The sequence below is a fragment of the Anoplophora glabripennis genome, unplaced genomic scaffold, assembly GCF_000390285.2.
Source record: "Anoplophora glabripennis isolate ALB-LARVAE unplaced genomic scaffold, Agla_2.0 scaffold469, whole genome shotgun sequence".
Classification (NCBI taxonomy): Eukaryota; Metazoa; Arthropoda; class Insecta; order Coleoptera; family Cerambycidae; genus Anoplophora; species Anoplophora glabripennis.
Window position 1 is genome coordinate 223018 of NW_019416551.1, and position 20965 is coordinate 243982.

At 32.8% G+C, this 20965-nt stretch overlaps 3 protein-coding genes across 3 annotated transcripts in view; 2 read left to right on the top strand and 1 right to left on the bottom strand.

The window, feature by feature from the left end:
* Positions 1-20965, bottom strand: part of LOC108910047 (chromosome transmission fidelity protein 18 homolog) — a 272160-nt gene that overhangs the window by 76446 nt on the left and 174749 nt on the right. The gene's annotated exons all lie outside the window — the stretch shown is intronic.
* On the top strand, positions 8573-9508 carry LOC108910055. The gene is made up of 2 exons (XM_018714553.1): positions 8573-8682; positions 9103-9508. Exons 1-2 carry the CDS (start codon positions 8634-8636, stop codon positions 9465-9467), a joined length of 414 nt encoding a protein of 137 aa, XP_018570069.1. The 5' UTR covers positions 8573-8633; the 3' UTR covers positions 9468-9508.
* Positions 19340-20460, top strand: LOC111691696. The gene is made up of 2 exons (XM_023454920.1): positions 19340-19437; positions 20041-20460. Exons 1-2 carry the CDS (start codon positions 19395-19397, stop codon positions 20409-20411), a joined length of 414 nt encoding a protein of 137 aa, XP_023310688.1. The 5' UTR covers positions 19340-19394; the 3' UTR covers positions 20412-20460.

Here is a 20965-nt window from a genome sequence, read left to right on the forward strand (position 1 = left end):
AACTCTGAAGTACAGAATTATCCCTTGCTGGAAATAAAAATTCTAGCAAGTTAAATTAATTTTATAATCAACTAATAATCTTGTGGGAAGCAATGACATTTAATGATATGACATAAGCTTTGTAGGATATATTACATCCATAATTTTCTAATATTATTTCAATGTTGCATATAACTAGAGAGGGGATTCAAAATATCTAATTTTGGCCTACAATATTACTTTAAGGCAACCACTATAATTTCTTCAAATTATATATTTGTCAAAATTAAATTTTTACTTCATTTTGGTTAGCCTCTATGAAATAAAAGTTGACATGGATCACATTCAACAATAAAGCATAACATAATTTGAAAGCAGTTTGTTTTTTAATTCGCTTAATTGATAAGTTAAAACATTTGTGCACAAAAAATCTCGTTATATAGATGCCATATTATTTCTGTTTTTTTTTTAAATCACTCCGTATAGTTACGAAGAGTGGGCCACATACAAATATATTTGTCTTTAGTTGGCAGTTGAATCTAATTACGTCATATTATTATAAAGACTTCTGCACTGTGCTTATACAAGTAGACTAATTAAACCAATATCATTACAATTTAGCTTAACTTTTATAGCCATTAATTTCTGTAATAATCCGATTTTGCTTAACAGATTATGAAAATCATTAAAAATGTGTTAGTATCACCTTTCATTAATCCCACACCTAAACAGCTACCATAAACCCGTAACTGCCACTTGATAAAAATTTTATATAAAAGAAGGATCGTTGGACATTAATCCAACAAGTTTTCTGGTAACAGTAGACAAAATGGCCTTTGCAATTTTCCTTGTGGCTCTAGTGCTGGCACCAGGTGAGTTTTCAAATTACAGTGATACAAATCTTGATTTAATTCCATTTGAAAAACAAAAAATCTTTACTGAAGAAGTTTGTTTTGTTTGTTCTATACGTTTTTCACAACACAGATAATTTTGAAAGTGCTTTCCAAATTAACTCCTAAGAACAATTATCGTTAACCACAATAAGAAAATAATTGGTAGTAGTACATTGAAATATGCTCCTTGCATTAGCAAAATACTTCATTCAATATCCACCGTTTTCTTACAGGCCTTCAAAGAATTAGTGCCGATGAGGTTATACCGCATCCTATGCCAGAAATTGAAGTGGTAGCTTTCTCTGATGACGGTGAAGAAATTGTACCTCAACCATGGCCAACAATTGATGTAGCAGCTTTCTCCGATGATGTTGAAGAAATTGTACCTCAACCCTGGCCAACAATTGATGTAGCAGCTTTCTCTGATGATGCTGAAGAAATTGTACCTCAACCCTGGCCAACAATTGACGTTTAACACTAATTCCAAATAGACTGTCTTTTACTTATTCCGAAAGAAAATGTAATAAATATGTTGGAACTATTTAAAAATATTTTTGGTTGTATTATACCATATCCGCACAAAATATTTTATTTAAAACAAATGCCTATACGCATAGAAGGAATGTATAAATAAGTATGGGGCCTATCTTCTGCATTGGAATCTCTGAAAGGATAAACCATGATCGAAAATGAGCTATGTTTACAAGCTTCCTTCGTTTCAAAATAACTCCTAGTATCTCCGCCACCCACTGGTACACGTGTGTTTCAGTTCAAGTGAATCAAACTTTAACCACAAATAGAACTCAATAAATAATTCAGAATTGCCTTATAAAAGGGTCTAAGTCTCACCGTTTTCACTGTACAGTGCCGTATTGGTCGGTTTTTAAAATCATATTATTTATGAAATCTTTGCTATGCATTTTACGAATTGATTCAAATTTGCTGTGGTGTTAACATTTACATAATATGTGCATAATTTACTGTAAAATATACAAATTTTTGTAGGTCAGTAGCGTAGGAACCCCAACTTCTACGCCAATGACCTAATAATCATTTGGGATTCATTTTTAGATTCCGTGGACAATTCTACATAAAAAGGAAAAATTGTATCGTTTTACCAAAAATCTCAGTTTAATGGGACACAGTTCTTCTGATAAGAAATTTAGTTTCTTAATAAGAAATAAATTTTAAATTAATATTATTATAATGTCACGTATTACCTTAGAAATCAAAATAATATTAAATAATGTCTCAACATTGGCAAAACGACTAGCAAATTTTAAATATAATCCCTTGTGTATTATTTATTGCATTCGTAATCTGGTGAATTCCTTCTCAGAGCTCATTTTTTTTTTGGGCTGCAGTGCGATGGACAGCATGTTCAATGGCACTTTCTCCAAAATTTCATTTGTGTTATTCTGAAACAATTATAGGTATCCTTGCTCATTCAACGGTCCGTTTGTTTCAAACAGATATAATTCCTTTAAAAAATTACACCTACATATTAATTTTAAATATGCGCTGTGCGTCCAATATAGCATCCGTACACAATGATTGCCATGGATAAATAACTAAGCAATAATAGGCTTATCTGTCATCAGAAACTGTCATTTTATTCTTAAGATTTGAAATATTAGTTAGTGTTTGTAAAAAAAATGATGATTATTTAAGATTTTCTTACCAATCAACTGAGATTTTCGGTAAAACGATACCCTATACCAATTTTCAACAAGTATACCTTTTTATGTAAAATTGTCCTCGGAATCTAAAAATGAATCCCAAATGATTATTAGGTCATTGGCGTAGAAGTTGGGGTAAAGAAATCCCCATTTACTACCCATTCCTACGCCACTGACCTACAAAAATTTGTAAATTGTACAGTAAATTACGCACATGTGTAAATGTTAACACCACACCAAATATGATTTGTTATAAGCATAACAAAGATTTCATAAATTATATGACCCAACCAATACGGCCCTGAACAGTAAAAATGATGAGACCCTTGCTTTATAAGGAAATTCTGAATTATTTATTGAATTCTATTTGTGGTTAATGTTTGATTCACTCGAAAGGAAACACCCTGTATATTCGAATTCAGTGGGTTTTTGCCTTTAATTAGATAAAACATTACTCTAAATTTTCGCATCCTATATCAAACGTCTTCAGAGATATTTTAGAAAAAGCATTTTTCTAATTTCAACACGTTGTATCTCGAAAACTAACGATTTGCGGACCCTTGTTCATATAACTATTTCAGTTTGAAGCCACTCAAATAGACACCCCCATAAGTTTGTTAATGTATTTAATTAACACCCGTATATTTCCTTTTAAAAAACTATGTATTCTGTTACTTTACTTTTAATCTATTCAAAAGGTATGAACTAATTCAAATAAATTCAAAAGATTTGTATATTTGTTACTCATAATCTAAGGCATTTTGCTAATAAGCAAAACCCATTTAACAAACAAGTAATTTTTTTTAATAACGAACAATATTTATTATACACGGTATTTCGCATAAGAACCGACAGGGGTATGTAGGGGAACTCAAAATATGGTGATTTAACGCAACTTACATTTATACTAACCAGTACCCCTGAGAAGTTATAGGCCTTGAAAGTGGGGTTTCAAATTTCGAAAAAATCAATATCTCAGTGATATTTGAACTTAGAAAAACCAAATTTGGTATACAGTGTGACCAAGACAATAAGTAGAGTTCAAGTGAAGCATTTTAAAGAGTTGATAAGGGATGATGCACCATTTCCAAAAAAACTTTCGTCGTTTTCAACAAAAACACGAATAATTAATAATATGTATTGTAGCTGTGTTATTTAAAATCATAAAAAATTCAAAAGTTGGCGTCAAACTTGATAAGGAAAAAAATTTGGAATAAGATAATTTATTAAAAAAAAAACAAACAACTTAAACAACAGAAGTAACATACAATTTGCACTGATAAGTTAAACTTCGATGTAAACCCTCATTCAGTGACATCGATATTTCCAACGCGAGTTTAAAATAAATGTTTGGATCGGTGTTATTGATCGGTATTTAATTGGTCCAGTTAATTTATCGAATCGACTAAATGGCGAAACTTATTTAGAATTTCTCCAAAACACTCTCCCGGATCAACTTTACGAGGTGCCACTACGACTCAGACTGGAACATTGATTTATGCATGATGGAGCACCCCCTCCGTTTAGTAACATTGTTAGAGACTTTTTACACCACCAGTATCCAAATAAATGCATTGAAAGAGGAAATAATTGCCTACAAATTTGACCTTCACGATCACCAGACCTCAACAAATGTAAGTTCTTTCTTTGGAGAATGTTAAAAGAATTTGTGTATTCCTCGCCAGTTGCGTCTCGAGCGGAATTGTGGAATCGCGTTACAGATAAATAAATGCACATTCATTAGAAATAATCAGCAGTTATTGGATAGAGTAGACCTCAATTTTCGACGAACAATAAATTTATGCCTGAGAGAAAACCGTTTTGAACAATTTCTATAACTTATCAATGTTGTCATTGATCGAAGACGATTAGGACAATAAAAACAAATTGTTCGTTTTCATTGAAAGGGTTGATGGCTTTCCTCGGTTTGTTGTATATTTAGAATTCCACAGATATCTCATGTTGGAACACAGTTATTCGAATGTGTCTACTACACCCGACTTGGTTTCATTGTAAATGATAACTATGTCGTGGGGAGTAGAAAGTAATACTACCTACAACTTTGTTAGGTTTGGGCATATAAAACACCATCCATTCTTATCAAAATCGAAATTTCGCGCTTTCTATTTTTAGTTTGTAGTAACTCTGACGGAATTTCCTTCTTGTTTTTTTCTCAATATGCCCAAAATAGTTTATATGGTTCACATAACTTTTTTTCGGACAGAGGACATGACGTAAATCAGTTATCCATGGTAATATTTCGGTTATTACCATGAAACAACTTTGTCAAGTCCTTGATATAATAATTTATTAATATCAGATCTAATGTGTTGGTTTTCTCCCTCAAGTATGGACGTACATATATTTTTAAACGAGGAGTCACATAGCACGACAATTTTTATGTCGTATTGTGATGGCTTGGTTCGGGATGTACATCCAAAATGGGCACCTTCCTCTAAAAGCTGTTAATCTATTGTAAGGTAAGCTGATGGTGTGTAATTTCTGCCAGTTCCGTAATTTCTGTAAATGGGGCAAAAGGGTCAGTTTGTTCCCTTACTTTCTTGGTCCTCTTATCCTCAAACATGATCGAATTTAGCAAAAACGCAAATCGTTCGCAATTCATATAAGCTCGATAAAAGACGCAAGAGATGGTAAGATTAAACATTTCTTTACAATTTAGATGGTTGTCTTTCTTGACAGTTGAAAATATCAAAACTGCAAAAATGCTAGTTATTCGTAGCTGATTCTTTAGCATAGTTATTACATTGCCTGACTAATTCCTCGTTTGTGTATTTGAGGATTATATTCAGAATAGCATCCAAAAATATGTGTGAAATGATGTTTTAGTTCTACAATGTCACGGGCATTTCCCTTGCTCCCTGCGACAAAATGTACGATATTTCGAGAAGCCGTTCTTTTTGAGGTAGTTGGTAGTTTCGCAGACCACTTGTGACCCTTGCACTTCTAAATTGTCCTCTTCCCAATCACTTCCACTATTTTGGTATGGTTCTTCATCATCATCTCTCTAATCTCCATTCATAATTTTTTATTTTTCTTCATACAGGTGTCTTTGTCTGTCAACGGTTTGTTCAACATTTTTCTGTTTTTTTTTTTTATAAAAGAGATACATATATCACAACAAGAAAATCTACAACCTGTCTGAAATATATGAATCTAACACTAAACGGTCGTAAATTTTACGATTTATGGCCAAAATAAATTACATGGTGTAGTCTGGAATAACTGTTAATTCTAACTTCGACTATAAAATTAAAAAACTACTAAGAACGGCACGACTGATTGTGAGACCATTCTGGGAGAAAACAAATTCGAGCGTAATTTGTTGGCCGTCGCCAATTTTACGACCTATTAGTATTCTAGGATTAAAAAATCAATACACGTCCTAAAAAAACCTCGAAGTCACGAAATTTTGAAATTCTTTCTTCGTCATCAAAGATGTATTGAGAGTCTTTGCAAAGCAAACAATTATCCTTGAACAGAAAACATCTCTTAGGTCTCTCCTAATTTCCAAAGGTCAGTTTTGTATAATTAAAATGACTGTTGATGTTAGATTTGCACCACCGTACCTATGTTGAAGCCCGTATTTTCAACAGTTTTTAATTAATTGATCAAAAACTGTTTCAAGTGCTGGCGATAAAGGTGCCATCTCATGACGCGAGATTCGATGAGTATTTCTCTCACAAATTAAGCTCATATTCTGCTGTGACTCGACCACAACTATGGTGAATCCCAAACCTCAACTTGCTAACTGGCAAATTAATTTATTTGAGAAATACTATTCAATCGTGTCATGGAAAGGCTATTTAAGAATTCTTAATAATCTTTTTACGAAAAAGACATTTCTGTTTATTTTGACAAAAGTAGCCAATTCTGAACTCATGTCGGTGTTAGCTACACCTTTTATTGGATACATAATTAAAACAAAGAAACAAACGAAATAAGTAAATCACACAAATTCGATAATTTAAATTTTGTGCTATGCTTAACAATATTTTTATAAACGTAAATGTTCTAAAAACAATAAATTAATATAAGAAAAAGTAGAACAAAAAATATTTCATTTTACCGGGATTGGCAGAAGTTAAATTTGAATTTATTGGAGGTACATATATCATTTATTTTATATTAAATACAATTTTTCACAAGTTTTGTTTCCAGGCACATAAAAGGTGTTTCATTTAAGACGTATTCTTCCATAGCTCTGGTAATATAAATAATACAAAAAAATATTTCAAATAAAAGTTGCGTCAAATCAAATTCTTGTTGAATTTAAGGCTCCGTTTGATAAACTGGAGCTAAAGCGTAACGTTTCGGTGTTATTTGATGCATCAAATCATCTTCAAACCTAAATGTGATAACCATATGCGATTCGTTCAAGCAAATAGGTAATTTTAGAAATTGAGAATATTGATTTGGTGCAAGTTTTATTTGAAACATTCTTTTGTATTATTATTATCAGGGCTACGGAAGAATGTGTTTTAAATAGCACATCCTGTATATTTCTCAAATGAATTTGACATTTAAAATACAAAATCACAATTTCGATCCCACCTCACACTGAGAACTCCAGGTTTTTTTTGGTCGCTTTATTAGGACTCCATTTGATCTTGTTGCATCAGAGTCAATGTTATTTGAAAACTACTTAATTCTAATATCTATTAGTTGGCTTGCCTTACAAAACAATTTTTGCCTCGCTCATCTATAATGAACTGAAAGTCTTCACATTAGCATGATTTTTCAATTACATTTGAAAATCCAACACTATAATTTTATACAGTAATATTGGTTACTAACACTTTCATCCGTCGTGATAATAAAAGTTCTGGACAGTTGCCGTGCTTGAAGTTGAGGGAGAATTTTGGTAGATAGTTGAATGCGTTATATGGTACATGTCAACAATATAGTAATATTCGTTTCGCATTCTATGGTGAAAGATGAGTATTCACATTACATTAATGATATTTTTTTATAACTCGTACGTAATGAAATTTTTACATGTAGACTGCGCGAATATCTCTGCATTAATGGACATAAAAATCACATCTTTTTTGACGGAATACTTTTTTAAATTCTCATATTTTTAGGAACATAGAATTTTTGTGTGGGGATGAAGGGCGCAAAAAATATATTTTAAGATTACAGATTTGTCTGAAGTTATTTATTTGTAGAATAGTTTTATTTATTATTTTATTTTTTAGGTATCTATAATAATAATATAATATATATAATTTCACTAATTTCAAAATTTTTTCACAGGTTGAAAAATACCAAAATATAAATTAAAAAAGAAAAATATATATTACAGATCGGGAAAAAGCTTTTATATTATTTTTATATAAAAGGTTCTATAGCATGTCCTAGATAATAACGTACAGAAAATTAAAGAAAATCATTTTCACTCACAAGAATTTCATTTAGTCACATTAGTTAGATCTCTATTTTATTTAATTTTAATATATTATGTAGAGTACAACTAGAATTTAATTACTAAAAACTTAAATAACATATTCACTGACAATGAGAAAATTTTTAATATATATAACATTTTTATGCGTATATCTAAACGTATTCCACTTTTATCTCCTAATAATGTGTTAAAATAAATAATAAATAAAAATAGAGAATTCTGCAATTCTTGCAGCAAATGGTGTAATATCGTTTGTTAATTGATTAAATTAACTGAGTAACTGAAACTTTATCGAAATGTAGTAAATTTGATTTATAGAGATATCTATATCTTTAAAATAAAAAGAATTATTCTGTGGTAAAGGAAAAGAACAAGGTATTTGTCTTCTTATAGGTAATTAGAAGCTTGAATACATGGAAAAATTAATACAATTTATTAGAATAATGTACTTAGAACTTTAAGCTACCACGGATTAAAGTTATATGACACATTTCCTATTTGAAAAAGGATTATTTGATTTTGTTATCTTCCATTCATCGCACCAGACGAATCTATTTAATTTTTTATATACCGTCCTTTGTAATAAGTGTATATATAAAGCAAAAATTCGTCAGTTAATGTCATCAAGTTTTGGTAACAACACAGGCTTCGAAAATGGCATCCGCATCAGTAATAATTGTTGTAGCTCTAGTGCTAGCTCCAGGTAAAAAATATACTATTATAAAAATATATTATACTTATTTTAAAATGAATCAGAATTAAACTTTGCGCCAAAATGATCTATCAAAGGTCCACTGAAACAGGGACACATAAATAAAAAATATGCATCATTTTCAATTTGTGCTTAAATAAATGTAAGAAATATTTATGTCATTATTATTACCTATTACTGGTATTTATTATTAATTTTTCATTCAATATTTGTATTCAACAAAAATTCAAGTTCCTGAAAAGAATTGACTTTTTTCTCAACAGTTTCTAGTCATTTTCTTTCATCATTATATTTCCATGCAACTTTTCTGAGTTTGAACATCATTGTTGTAGCGCCTCTTTAACTTCTAAATAGTGTCACTATTTTACTTAAAATGTTGAGATTAAACTTATGTTTTCATTTATATTACAGGTCTACATTCCGCAGTTGTGCAGACCGGAGATTTGCCTAGTATCTCTAACTACCCTCAAGCCATTCACGACAACGTACAAATACTTCCAGAACTTATCGAAGTTCCAGTATTTAGACCTCTTCCTCTACCCGTTCCAGTGCCAGAAGTTGCTCTACCAGAACTTGCACCAGCGCCTTTAAGAAACCCATGTGATGCTTGCTTCAGTTACATGACTGCTCTTATCGACCAACTTGCAACAGTCCCAGAAATTCAACCACATCCAATGCCTGAAGTTGGAAGTCGACCACTTCCAGAATTTATTCCTATCGTACCTCTTCCTGTTCAGCCAGAGTTCATACCACTTCCCTTAATAATCGACCAATGAAACTGTAGCGCAGCTATTACCAAATAAAATCTAAAGAAATATATTGATATTTTTAATCAAAGAAGTTCCTGTTATTTAGAGCTTTAAGTTCAGCTTAAAACCAGAAACAGTCCAGTGCGGTTCCCAGTTACTGTTGAAAACCAAATATACTTGTGTTTCATTAAAAATGAAGTACAGAAAATGAACTACCAGCTTGTTACCAGATATTGACCAGATATTCCTGCAGTAATTTAATTCTAAACTCAGCAAAAAAATTAAGGGAGCAGAAAAATTTCCACATTTTTTTTAGTGAATTTTGAAAGGCTGTAACGCGACAATAATGCCGTATCGAGAAGCATCTTGAAGCTTGAAGATTCTAGTTTTGAAATCTTGAGATGAAAAATTTTTCTGAGCAATATTTTCAATTTTTCTTTTCATAATTTTGATTAGATTTTTTTATTATTTTCGATATTTGATGAGTATTTAACGCAAATTGTGAGAGAAATAATGAAAAAAATTTATTTCATCTTAATCATTAATGGAGAAGTAATAAACTTGCTCCTTTAATTTTTTATAAAACTTTGAGGATCCAGGAAAGGAAAACGATTCGACCGATCGATTTCAAAATGTACAAGCCTCATGGGCATGTATTGAGCTAAAAAAAAACTAAAAACATTGGTACTTTTCGCAATATTTGCAAAGCAGTTGTTGATTTTTCAAAACAGCAGAGAAAGTAATTTTTTGCACTTTTTCAGTGCTGAGTATAAAAAAAATCACAAAGATACCAAAAAGCCCTTGAAGAGGATTGATTCAGGTTTCTAAAACCCACATTCTGTTCGCTGTACGATCATTAGTTCATGAGATATCGATAAGAAAAAAAAGTTACTTTTCACTCAATAGCCGATATTTCAATGAAAAATAAACGTATAAAAAATGAAAAAAAAAAAATTGAAGCAGATGAATTACTTAAATGACCTTGGTATTGATTAATCCAAAAAAAATTCTGAGCATGTGCAATTTAAAAAAAAAACAAATTGTAAAATTCTTGCCTTGCATTATTTCTTTTGATTGCACCGAGTGATGCTCAAAGAAAATTTCCATCTCATGATCTCAGAACCCGAATCTTCAAACTTCAAGATGTGTCTTTTTTTCTCGATACGGCCATTATTCACAAAGTTACAGCTGTTCAAAAATCACTAAAAAAAATTAAAAATTTTCTGCTCCTTTAATTTTTTTGCAAAGTGTAGTTGGGGCATGTAGCATGTAATCCATACAGTAGTTGCTTCCTGCTATATTAAGGAAATTTGTCTGTAAGGTTAGATATCTCTTACATATTTAGATTTTCGATATCAAATAACACAGTTTGAATTCGTTTGACAGAATGTTTTGTAAAGAATTTTTTTAATAGATTTATAATAGAGCAAAAAAATTAGGAAATATATATTTTCTAAAAAAATGCATATTATCTAGAAATTAACAGATTTTAGCAATAAGATTATTTATTTAGTTTAATTATCACTTGAATTTCCACCCCTGTGTACGAGAGAAAACAAATCCTCCATGAAATTATTCCAATCGATAGTATTAAGATATGCGTAGTTTTATCTCTAAAAAAATATTTTTTCCACCTTTATCATTTTGCAACCTTTTTATAGGAAAATATTTACTTTTCTATACTACTGCGCGACTTTTATCAAAGTTATTAACTATTTTAAGGCATTGTAGCCTACCCATATGTTGTAACTCCAAACACGGTTTGAATGATTGTGGCAACTTAATAAAACTAATAAAAATTTATTTTTAACAAATTTCATTTCCCTTCAAGTTTCCAATGGGAAATATATCAGTTCTGCAACATCTAGCAGTGGGAGAAATTTGTAAGACGGAACTTTTATGCAAAAACGAACAATTCAAAAATTCAGTCCACATCTTTAAAATATTCAACCACGTGGAAAATATTTCCAAAACAGAAGAATGAGATATTCCTCCACACGAGACTGGTACGTGCAATGAAATGTAAGTACATGATGTTATTTTTGTTCTATAGTCCCAAATGCGTTCAAAAATTTGTATTGCATATTAAATGTAGTTTCTGAAATATTGTTTAAAATCTTTAAAATTTAAATTTGAGTACTTTAAGATTTTTGACCACAATGTCTTCCAGTAACTCAACTCCTGATCGATGTATTAATTCTTTACCGTTGACTCATTAGCTCCAGTTTCTAAAGGTATTTGAATAAATGCGATATTATGCGATGGCATCTGAAGTTAGTAGTAGTAGTAGTAGTAGTAGTAGTAGTAGTAGTAGTAGTGAAAGGGGCGGCCTTAGCCTGGCAAGTAGGCCACACGTGGGTCCTCTTTGCCTGCCCCACCGTCCTATCACCTGTCCACTCTTTGCCTCTGACCCTCCTCGAACCTACCGGACGCCCTAATGAACGCCAGGATTTTGGTTCATGGAAGGTCCCTCAGCTCAACCCCTTGCAGCACCAAAGACTTTATTTCTTAACCTCCCAAAGGCTGCACAGTGGCCTAGAAGGTGGACAGGGGTGTCCGCCCCTACTCCACATTTCTGGCATTAAGAGCCCTCCAAAATTCCTATTAAACTTAAAAATGCCTCCTAAGTCTGCAATGACCTGTCAGAACCCCCACCATTTGGATTAGGTTTGCTAGGTCCATAGATATATAAAACTAAGTGCATGCCTACATCCTCTGATCCTGCTCCAGTTTGACCGAAAGTTTGATAGGCCCATTTATTAAGGGCCCCATTAATACTACCTCGTGTGATTCCGAGGATTGGTTCAGGTCCCAGGCCAGATCCCCTAGATCCAAGACGAGTCAGTTGAACAGCCCTCTCGTTAACAGGAATACCCTTATGGCCCGGAACCCAAACCAACTCTACCTCTCTTCGTCTGGCCAATGACTCCAGAGCGTCTCCACATTCCTGAACAAGGGCAGACCTTGTCCTCTGGGAGCTAACCGCTCTGAGCGCGGTCTGACTGTTAGAGCAGATAAAAATCTTCTCCTCTACACAGTTCCTTACCTCCTCCTTGCTTGCCACCATCAAGCGAAAACCTCAGCCTGAAAGACTGTGGCATACATAACTTTCCTTCTAGATAAATTCCTGCTCCTGAAAATTCGTCTCCTACCCGAGATCCATCAGTATAGCATACTAGGAATCTCGGGGAAACATATCACCTTCCTGCTTCCACTGCTTTCTCGAGGGGAAGGAGGTGACATACTTCCTTCCTAACCTAAGCCGGTCCTCTGCTTCCGTGACCCTCATGGCGGATATTGGAATATCCCTCTCCATCCTGAGAGTCACGGAAGCTTCTGAAGTTACTACTCGTCTTCTTCAAAATCCATTTTCAATAGTTTCTAATATCTTTTCCCTTCGACAAGTCACCTGATTAGCTTGCTCTAGTAGGAAATTTCACTTCATAGAGATATGGGGTTCAGGAGTCGACTGTATTAGAGCTCTTTGTGCTTAGAAATTCGATCTCAAGGGTATAAACTCTACTTAGAATTTTGCCACGTGGAAATTCGATCCTCAGGGATATGAGTTCAGATTATATGGTACCTACTTGAATTTATTCCGCGTAGAAATTTGATGCCTAGGATTATGGTGTCAATCACTTCAACCGCCATATTGGATCTGACTTCTTGAAAGTGTAATGCTACATTTGGAATTCAACAACCTCAACAAATGTTATAGTGATCATAATTTGAAAGCTTCAATAATTTTTTTATTAAAAATATTACATTAAATGATTTATATAAATATATTCTTCTAGAAGTTTGGTGTAATATTCGACAACGTTTTTTTCATTTCTAAATTTCAAGGTAGGTATTTTATTCCATCCGCCATATTGGGTTCGACATTTAGAGTTCTATAAATCGTAGTTAGCGATCCCGAAAACCTGAAGAACCAGTTAGGTGCTTGTAAATTGATTCTTCTATCGTTTTAAATCTTCACTGGATACTACTCGATTTCCGAATATTGACCAAATCGCTAAACTATCAATTTCAACACAAGATTTCTTGGAGAAGAAACAAAGATATTCCGAGAGTAATGCAGTAAAACATAAGTTAGTGACCACCTGTGGCAAGCGAGCACTACATAACGACCAATTTTGAATTCTCTGAATTTACAAACGGAAATCTCCTTGTTTTTGGGTTTCCAAATAAAGACCTTTCTCTCAGAAGACCGCGGGTTCCAATTTACTGGATTTTGCAGCATACAACAATGTTACAACTTTTCCTATTAAAGGACATTAAAGTAACCTCATAAAAGGATATAGAAAAGGTAGGGTTCACAATTTTTTTTTAACTCAGGGAATCTGGTTATAATTTTAGTTTTATTTTGAATGCTTAGGTAATGTAAATATAATCACACACATTTTGAGCATAACAGGGAAAAGGGAAGCGTCTTTTTATATAAGAATAATGAAGTTAAAAATCAACAATGTGGTAACGCCGAGCAAAAAAATTAATTTAATAAAATGGACATGCCTTGGACCAAGTCATCTTTAGTTGATTTTGTAAGGCTCAAAACAAGCACATACCAATATCGGGGCCAATAATTTAAGCAAAAGGCCTTGATGATGCCAAAGACTAGGGGACACTAAGTGTCTTCAACACATCAAATGGGTGAAAAATTTCGACGTAGGTACCATATTACATTCAAAATAATATGTGGAGAATCGGCCTACATGGTTTTTGTAATGGGAATGTTAATGCTGCTGTTGAAGAATATCGTCAACAGTTTCCACATAACAGATGTCCTGATAAAAATGTATTTATCAGTTTTCAACAAACTGTGTGAAACCGGAAAGCTTCCCAGTACTAGGTATAACATCTGAACGAGCTCATCGACAAGGTTTAGAAGAAGTAGAAAATATTCTGGGCTAGTAGACGATGATGCAACTGTCAGCTCACGAAGAGTTGCTACTCAATTGGGCAGAAAAAAAGAGTAATAAAAACTCCCTACGTGCAAGGCTTATATCCGTAACATGTACAGAGTGTACAACACCTACAACCGGAAAATTATAATAAGCGTATCGAGTTTTGTCGATGGATTAATAATAATCATCTTGTTGCATACCGCATACCGTATACTTTCTATGGATGAAGCAACATTCACCCGCGACTGCATAACTAATATTTGGAACTCTCATCTATGGTCAGACGAAAATCCTCACGAAACACTCAAAAGTAATTTTCAGCATAAGTTTTCGGTAAACGTGTGGTGTGGTATGATCGATAGTTCTTTAATTTACCTACCCTTTTATTTTGGAGAATCGGTTTACAGGAGACCACTTATTATTTTTTTTTCAAAATGAAGGACGACGAAGAGGACGTTCCTATAAACATGATAATGTACTACCAGCACGGTGGAGCTCCTACACATTTTCCTCGTCCAGTCCAGCTAGATTTGAACCAAAGGTTTCGGGGGCGTTGGATTAACCGCGGTGGTCCTATTAGTTGGCCTCCAAGATCTCCAGAATTCACAGGCACTAGATTACTGTTCATGGGGCTGGTTCAAAAATGAAGTGTACAAAGTTAAAGTGAACAGTCAGCAGGCATTAATTTGACTTGTCATCAACACTTATAAAAAAACATACAGCAATCAGGAGAGCTACAGACGCCTTTCGAAGTAGAAAGAGTTTAGAGGTCAATGGTGGTGTTTTTGAACATTTAATCAAAGAACGCTATGCTTAATAGAATATAATTTTTTTTTTATTGAAATATATTTAGCTTGAAAACAAATGAAAATTGTATAACATTTGGATTTTCTCTTATTATTTTGACGTGTAGAATCTATTCTTGATGTTTGGTGCGGTTCTCCCTACTCACCCTGTATACATATTTTTTTCGATAACGGAAAAATTATTTTAACCAATAATTTACCAACACCTTTTACCACATTCAAGAAATAGATAAAATCTGGAACAAACTTTGCATTTGTGTAAACGATAATATTATTGTCAGATTACGTAAGCCTAATAAAAGTATATTTAATGGTATATTAATAACATAATCTAAGCAATTTAGAATTTTTACCACCATGTATAATAAAATATTATCTCCCAATTGACAAATAAAATATTAATCAATCATTGTCTACCTCAATGGGTGCTAATAAAGAAATATACGTCATTTCAAATTTTCATAATATACCTATAGCTTTGAAACTGATTTCAATTTTTTTTATTTAGCAATTTTAGGCCCTTCTCTATCATATTTATTGTAAATAATAAATAACGTTCAAAATTATGACAGAAGATTACATCAGTCTCCAGTACAAACGTTGCAATGACTTATTTTATTGCCGGGAGTCTTGTCGAGAACGCTATATACTTCTGGTGGACAAAAAGTATTCAGGATTGAAAGAAAAGTTCAGGAATTTTTTCCCCTTTATCAATTTGATCAAAATTTGCAAAATGGCCAAATTTTGGGGAACGTGCCCAACGTGTTCTTTGACTGATTCTAAGACTTTTATGTCACTTGAGATTATCCGGGAAACCCGCCTTTTTTGAGTAAAATCATAGTAAAAATCTGATACCACCATTTTTCGGTTCAGCCGCTATTTTGATTCATCAAGTGACTAAATAGATGCGTACATCATGGATCCTTTAACTTAACAGACATTTTATGCGCAGTTGCCATTAATTTAAGGCACAAACATTAACGATAAAGTATTCAAAATTTGGTATAAAGATTGAAGATAGGAAATTATTGCGGTGTTTTCCAACTTGGAAGTACGTTTTCGTGGTTTAAATGTTTTTTTTTTTTTTGTAATTTTGTGAACACTATCTGAAAAAGTATCCCCAAAAACACAATGTTTGTTCCTTCTTACACAACAGGTTTGATTTGATTGCTCATCCGGGTGCAATGGTGCCAAGGTTCAAAGATACCCCCTCAAAAATTCGATTTTAAGTGTTAATCTGTTTTCTGCTAAACGTTTTTTGTCAGTAGAGGTTTTGCGAAAATGCAAGTGATTATTATTTTTTGAAACATTACTTTATTTAATTTAACAAGGTATTTGTTGCATATTGTTAAAATACTTCTCGAGGAAAAACGAGTATTAATTTTCTAATGTATCAGTTACCGGCAGTCAAGTATTTGGAGATTAGTATTTTTAGATTAATAAACAAAATTACATGTTTTTAAGACTTGGACTAACTTCCGAGATATAAGCGTGTGAAATTACGTTTGGGATACCACTGCTGCCAAAATATTTAATAACAACAAAAAAGCAAAAAAAAACATTGTTTAAAATGTTCTTTGGGCATCTATGTTTTGGCACATACGAAGAAATTACTAGTATAAAATATTTTTTTTTTCATTCTCAAGGCGCACTTGATTTTTCAATTAAGTAAAATTAAGTATATGGCAAAATTGTTTCTAATCAAGTATCAGGCAGAAATGTTATACCAGTGTCTTAGGCCAACCAACTGATATTTTTTTATCTGAATTTGAATAAATGTATAAGTAATTCTTGTAGTAACAATACAATGGTTTATTATATTAAATATTAACATTCTCGTCGATAAGATCCATCATTCTATTTTCTTAATAACAATTAATTTTAATATACAGGGTGTTTCTTAAGTCGAGGTCAATAATGAGCGTATTCTGTGGCCTAATAAGGATTTTTTGTTATATAAATGTGCGATCTTAGGACAGCCATTGTCCAGCTACAGTGTGTCAAAAATAATAAAAAAATTAGTTTTTAATTTTTAATTTCTAAACCGCTTGAGATAATTTAACCAAATTCGGTGTGCATTTTTAGTATGACAGTAGGTATGAAATAAAAAATTACCAGCTTCATAAACTTACCAGTGACGAAGGTGTGGGTGTCGTCGATCATCATTTGCAAAAAAACACCCTGTATAATATTACAAATAAACTACGTCATCATTATGCGCCATTGCATTATATTCATTGTTTCTTTACAATTTTTGTGTATTCCAAACAGATTAACAACAAAATTTATTTATTTGATTAAGTGCATTTTTGCGATACTCATTACATTGATTTACTACTACTACTCATTTACTATGATTTATTATAGTAAATTTTGGAAATGTCACCTTCAGTCAAAATACATGCTTCAGATCCTCTTGAAATTGCAGCTCGAACACGTGCAAAAATTCCAGGAGTAGCTCTTATCACATCATAACCAGCTATAATTTGTTGACTTAAGTGCTCCTCAGATTCAATATGAACCTTGTAAACTAATGTCTTAAGATGTCCCCAAATAAAAAAATCAATTCATATTGGGTGATGTGGATGGCCAAGATTGATCTGGTTCTTAGGTGCCTCAACTAATCACATTATTACCGAATCTTTCATTTAGAAATTCACGAGCAGTCAAACTAAAATGTGGGGTAACCCCGTCGTGCATAAACCACATTATTTCTCTTAACGCATATAGTCAAGTAGTTCAGGGAAAACGTTTTCAAGAAAATGTCTGTAGGGAGCACCGGTTAAAGTTCTTGGTAAAAAGTAAGGCTCAACAATAATACCCACCCATACATTCAAAGAAAACTGATGTTGAAATACAGATTCCATTATGGCATGAGGGTTTTCATCAAACCAAACGTGTTTTTGTAGATGTTCATTATAGTATCTCTGGAAAAATTAGCTTCGTAGATAAACAATATACCAACGTTTTGTTCAATTTTTTGCCAAATCTAGTGGCAAAACTGTAGGCTTGAATTCTTTGTGTGCAATACGAGTATACTGTTGATACTTCAGAACCAACCAAACTAATTTATGATTCACATTAAGATTTGCAGCAATCTTCATAATACTAGTATTTGAGTATTCTTCAATTTCGTGTAGAATAGCTTCTTCCAACTCAGGCGTTATAACATTCAAAGCTCTTCCAGGATCTGGACCTTTTTGAAATGAGTCTGACTCCAAAAGACATTGAAAAACATTTCTGAACATTCTTGGATTTGGAGTTGGATGATTTGGAAATCTTTCCATATAAATTCGCCGAGCCTCAGTACCATTTCCATCTATAAGACCATAAATGTAAACCATACTGCCCATTTCAGCATTTGAATATGCATAAGCCATTATTAAAACTTAAATCTTTTTGAAAAATAAGGTTAATTTGGCCAGACACAATATTAAACAAGATGACGGCTTCTTATTATTACCATTGTTTTGCGTGGTTTCCCTAAGATATGTTTAAGTAATTTAAGTAACTCTATAAAAATGCACTTGATCAAAGAAATCAATTTTGTTGTTAATCGGTTTGGAATATAAAAAGTGTAAAGAAACAAAAAAGTAAAGATGGCGCATATTAAGACCTATTTTATTTGCAATATTATATAGGGTGATATATTTTTTTTGGCATATAATGATCGGTGATACCCCACACCTCCGCCACTGGCAAGTTTCTAAAACTGGTAATTTTTTGTTTCATACCTACTATCGCACTAAATATGCACACCAAATTTGGTTAAATTATCTCAAGCGATTTAGACATTAAAAATTAGAAATTGATTTTTTTTTAAATTTTTGACACGCTCTAGTTGGACAATGGCTGTCCTAAGACCCCACATTTATATAACAAAAAACCCTTATTTAGGCCACAGAATACGCCCCTTGATGATTGACCTCTACTTAAGAAACATCCTGTATAATAATGGTAAATTACAGTATTGTTTAATAAAATAAATACAATTAAGAAAATAAAGATTCATTCTTGGATCTTTCATTCATACATTAATAAGTGAATAAGTTAATAACTATTGTTATCAGAGTCAAAATGAAATTTGTATTTTTTTAATCTGGGATTGTCATTTTATGGTCCTACTATGAATTCGGGTAATAAAACTAAAGATTTAATACAAGATATGAGACAAATGTGGTACCTATATATAGTGCAGAATCCGCTAAGATTTTCAGCCGGTTAGACAGAAATATCTCAAGATGGTTTTAGCTGTAGTGATCTTCGCGCTTGCGTTAGCTCAAGGTAAGATTTAAATGTTTTTGCGTTCCGTGATTTAAAAGTACTGTCTAGTCCCTAATATCAGGGAGCAAGGTGTCACTTTTAATTCACTGTGGATTCATTTTTTGCATTCCGTGGATTAAAACGTGGACTAAAATGACGAACATTTACAGCTATCTTAAGAGATATAAGGATGGCTAAAATGGGATAAAATCGCGCAATCTGATGACAAATGAAATGCCGAATTAACTTAACTTTTTCTGTTTTGTAGTTATCGACGAAAAACTATAAACTTTGATTATATGTAGATTATATTTTTATAATGGAAGACATTTGTTGGAGATAATTTAAATATGTAGTTTTTTTTTATTAGCCGTGGAGCCCATCAGAATAGAAAGACAACATTCAACTTTTTTTTCTTATAGGTGCATATTGGATGTTTGCATTTTTAATTTCCCATTTTTCCGATTAGAACGATATGTCACATGATGTGGTTTAATTTATTGTTTTTGTCCACTTTTACAAAGGGTGCTTTGTAAACGTACATGTTTCAATTCTCTGCAAAATATAATCCCAAAATAATCCTACCATCTAATTTCTATGTATCATTTTTTTTTCAAATTGCAGGTATACAATGTGCCGTTGTAGATACCAGAGAATTACCAAGCATCAGCACTTTGCCCCTTATCATTGACGGACAGCCCTCGCTGATTCAGACTCTTCCAGCTTTCATTGAACCCGAAATCGAAGCCATGCCATTGCCTGTCCCAGAAGCCATCGTGTCTAACCCGTGCGAAATCTGCTTTGCTTATATGACCGATTTGATCGACCAACTTACTGTAATCGCCCCAGAAATTGAAGCCCACCCAATGCCAGAAGTTGAGCAAGAGCCCGAGTTCGTAATCATGCCCCACCCGATGCCAACTGTTGATGTAGTAGAACCCGAATTCGTAATCTTCCCTCATCCAATGCCAGCCGTTGAGGTCATAGGAGCTTAACCTAACAGATTTATCGCGAATGTTGATTTGAAATAAAATAGTGAATACATTCTGTGATTTTATTCAAGGAGCAAACGAAATTACGTTATGCCCAAACAAATGCCTAACTCACAGGTTGAAAGGCCTAAATACACATCATATGACACACAATTTCTACACATCACGGATTCCCTATCAGGAAATTAATTCATTTTGCATCGACAGAACAATACAAAACAGTGGCGTTTGCCTTAACTGGTCTGACAGGAAAAACTATTTAAAAATATGTAGCAAAAGCCATCTTATATGAATATACAGGGTGTTTCAGTTTGATATGTCACAAACACGTGAGCATATTTTGGGAATAAAAATAAGAATAAAAGTCCGGTAAACTTTTGTTCTAACTTCCTTCGTTATGAAGATCTTCTTCTTCTTCATCTAGTGGTTGGTCCTTTAAAAGTCCCATAGCACTGCGGCCTAATTAGGCCTATTATGCGTCCCACTACTAGTCCTATTCAGCAAGTAGATTTGTCCTTTTTACAAAGTCCAAAAGCTTCCTTGCTGACACTTCTCTC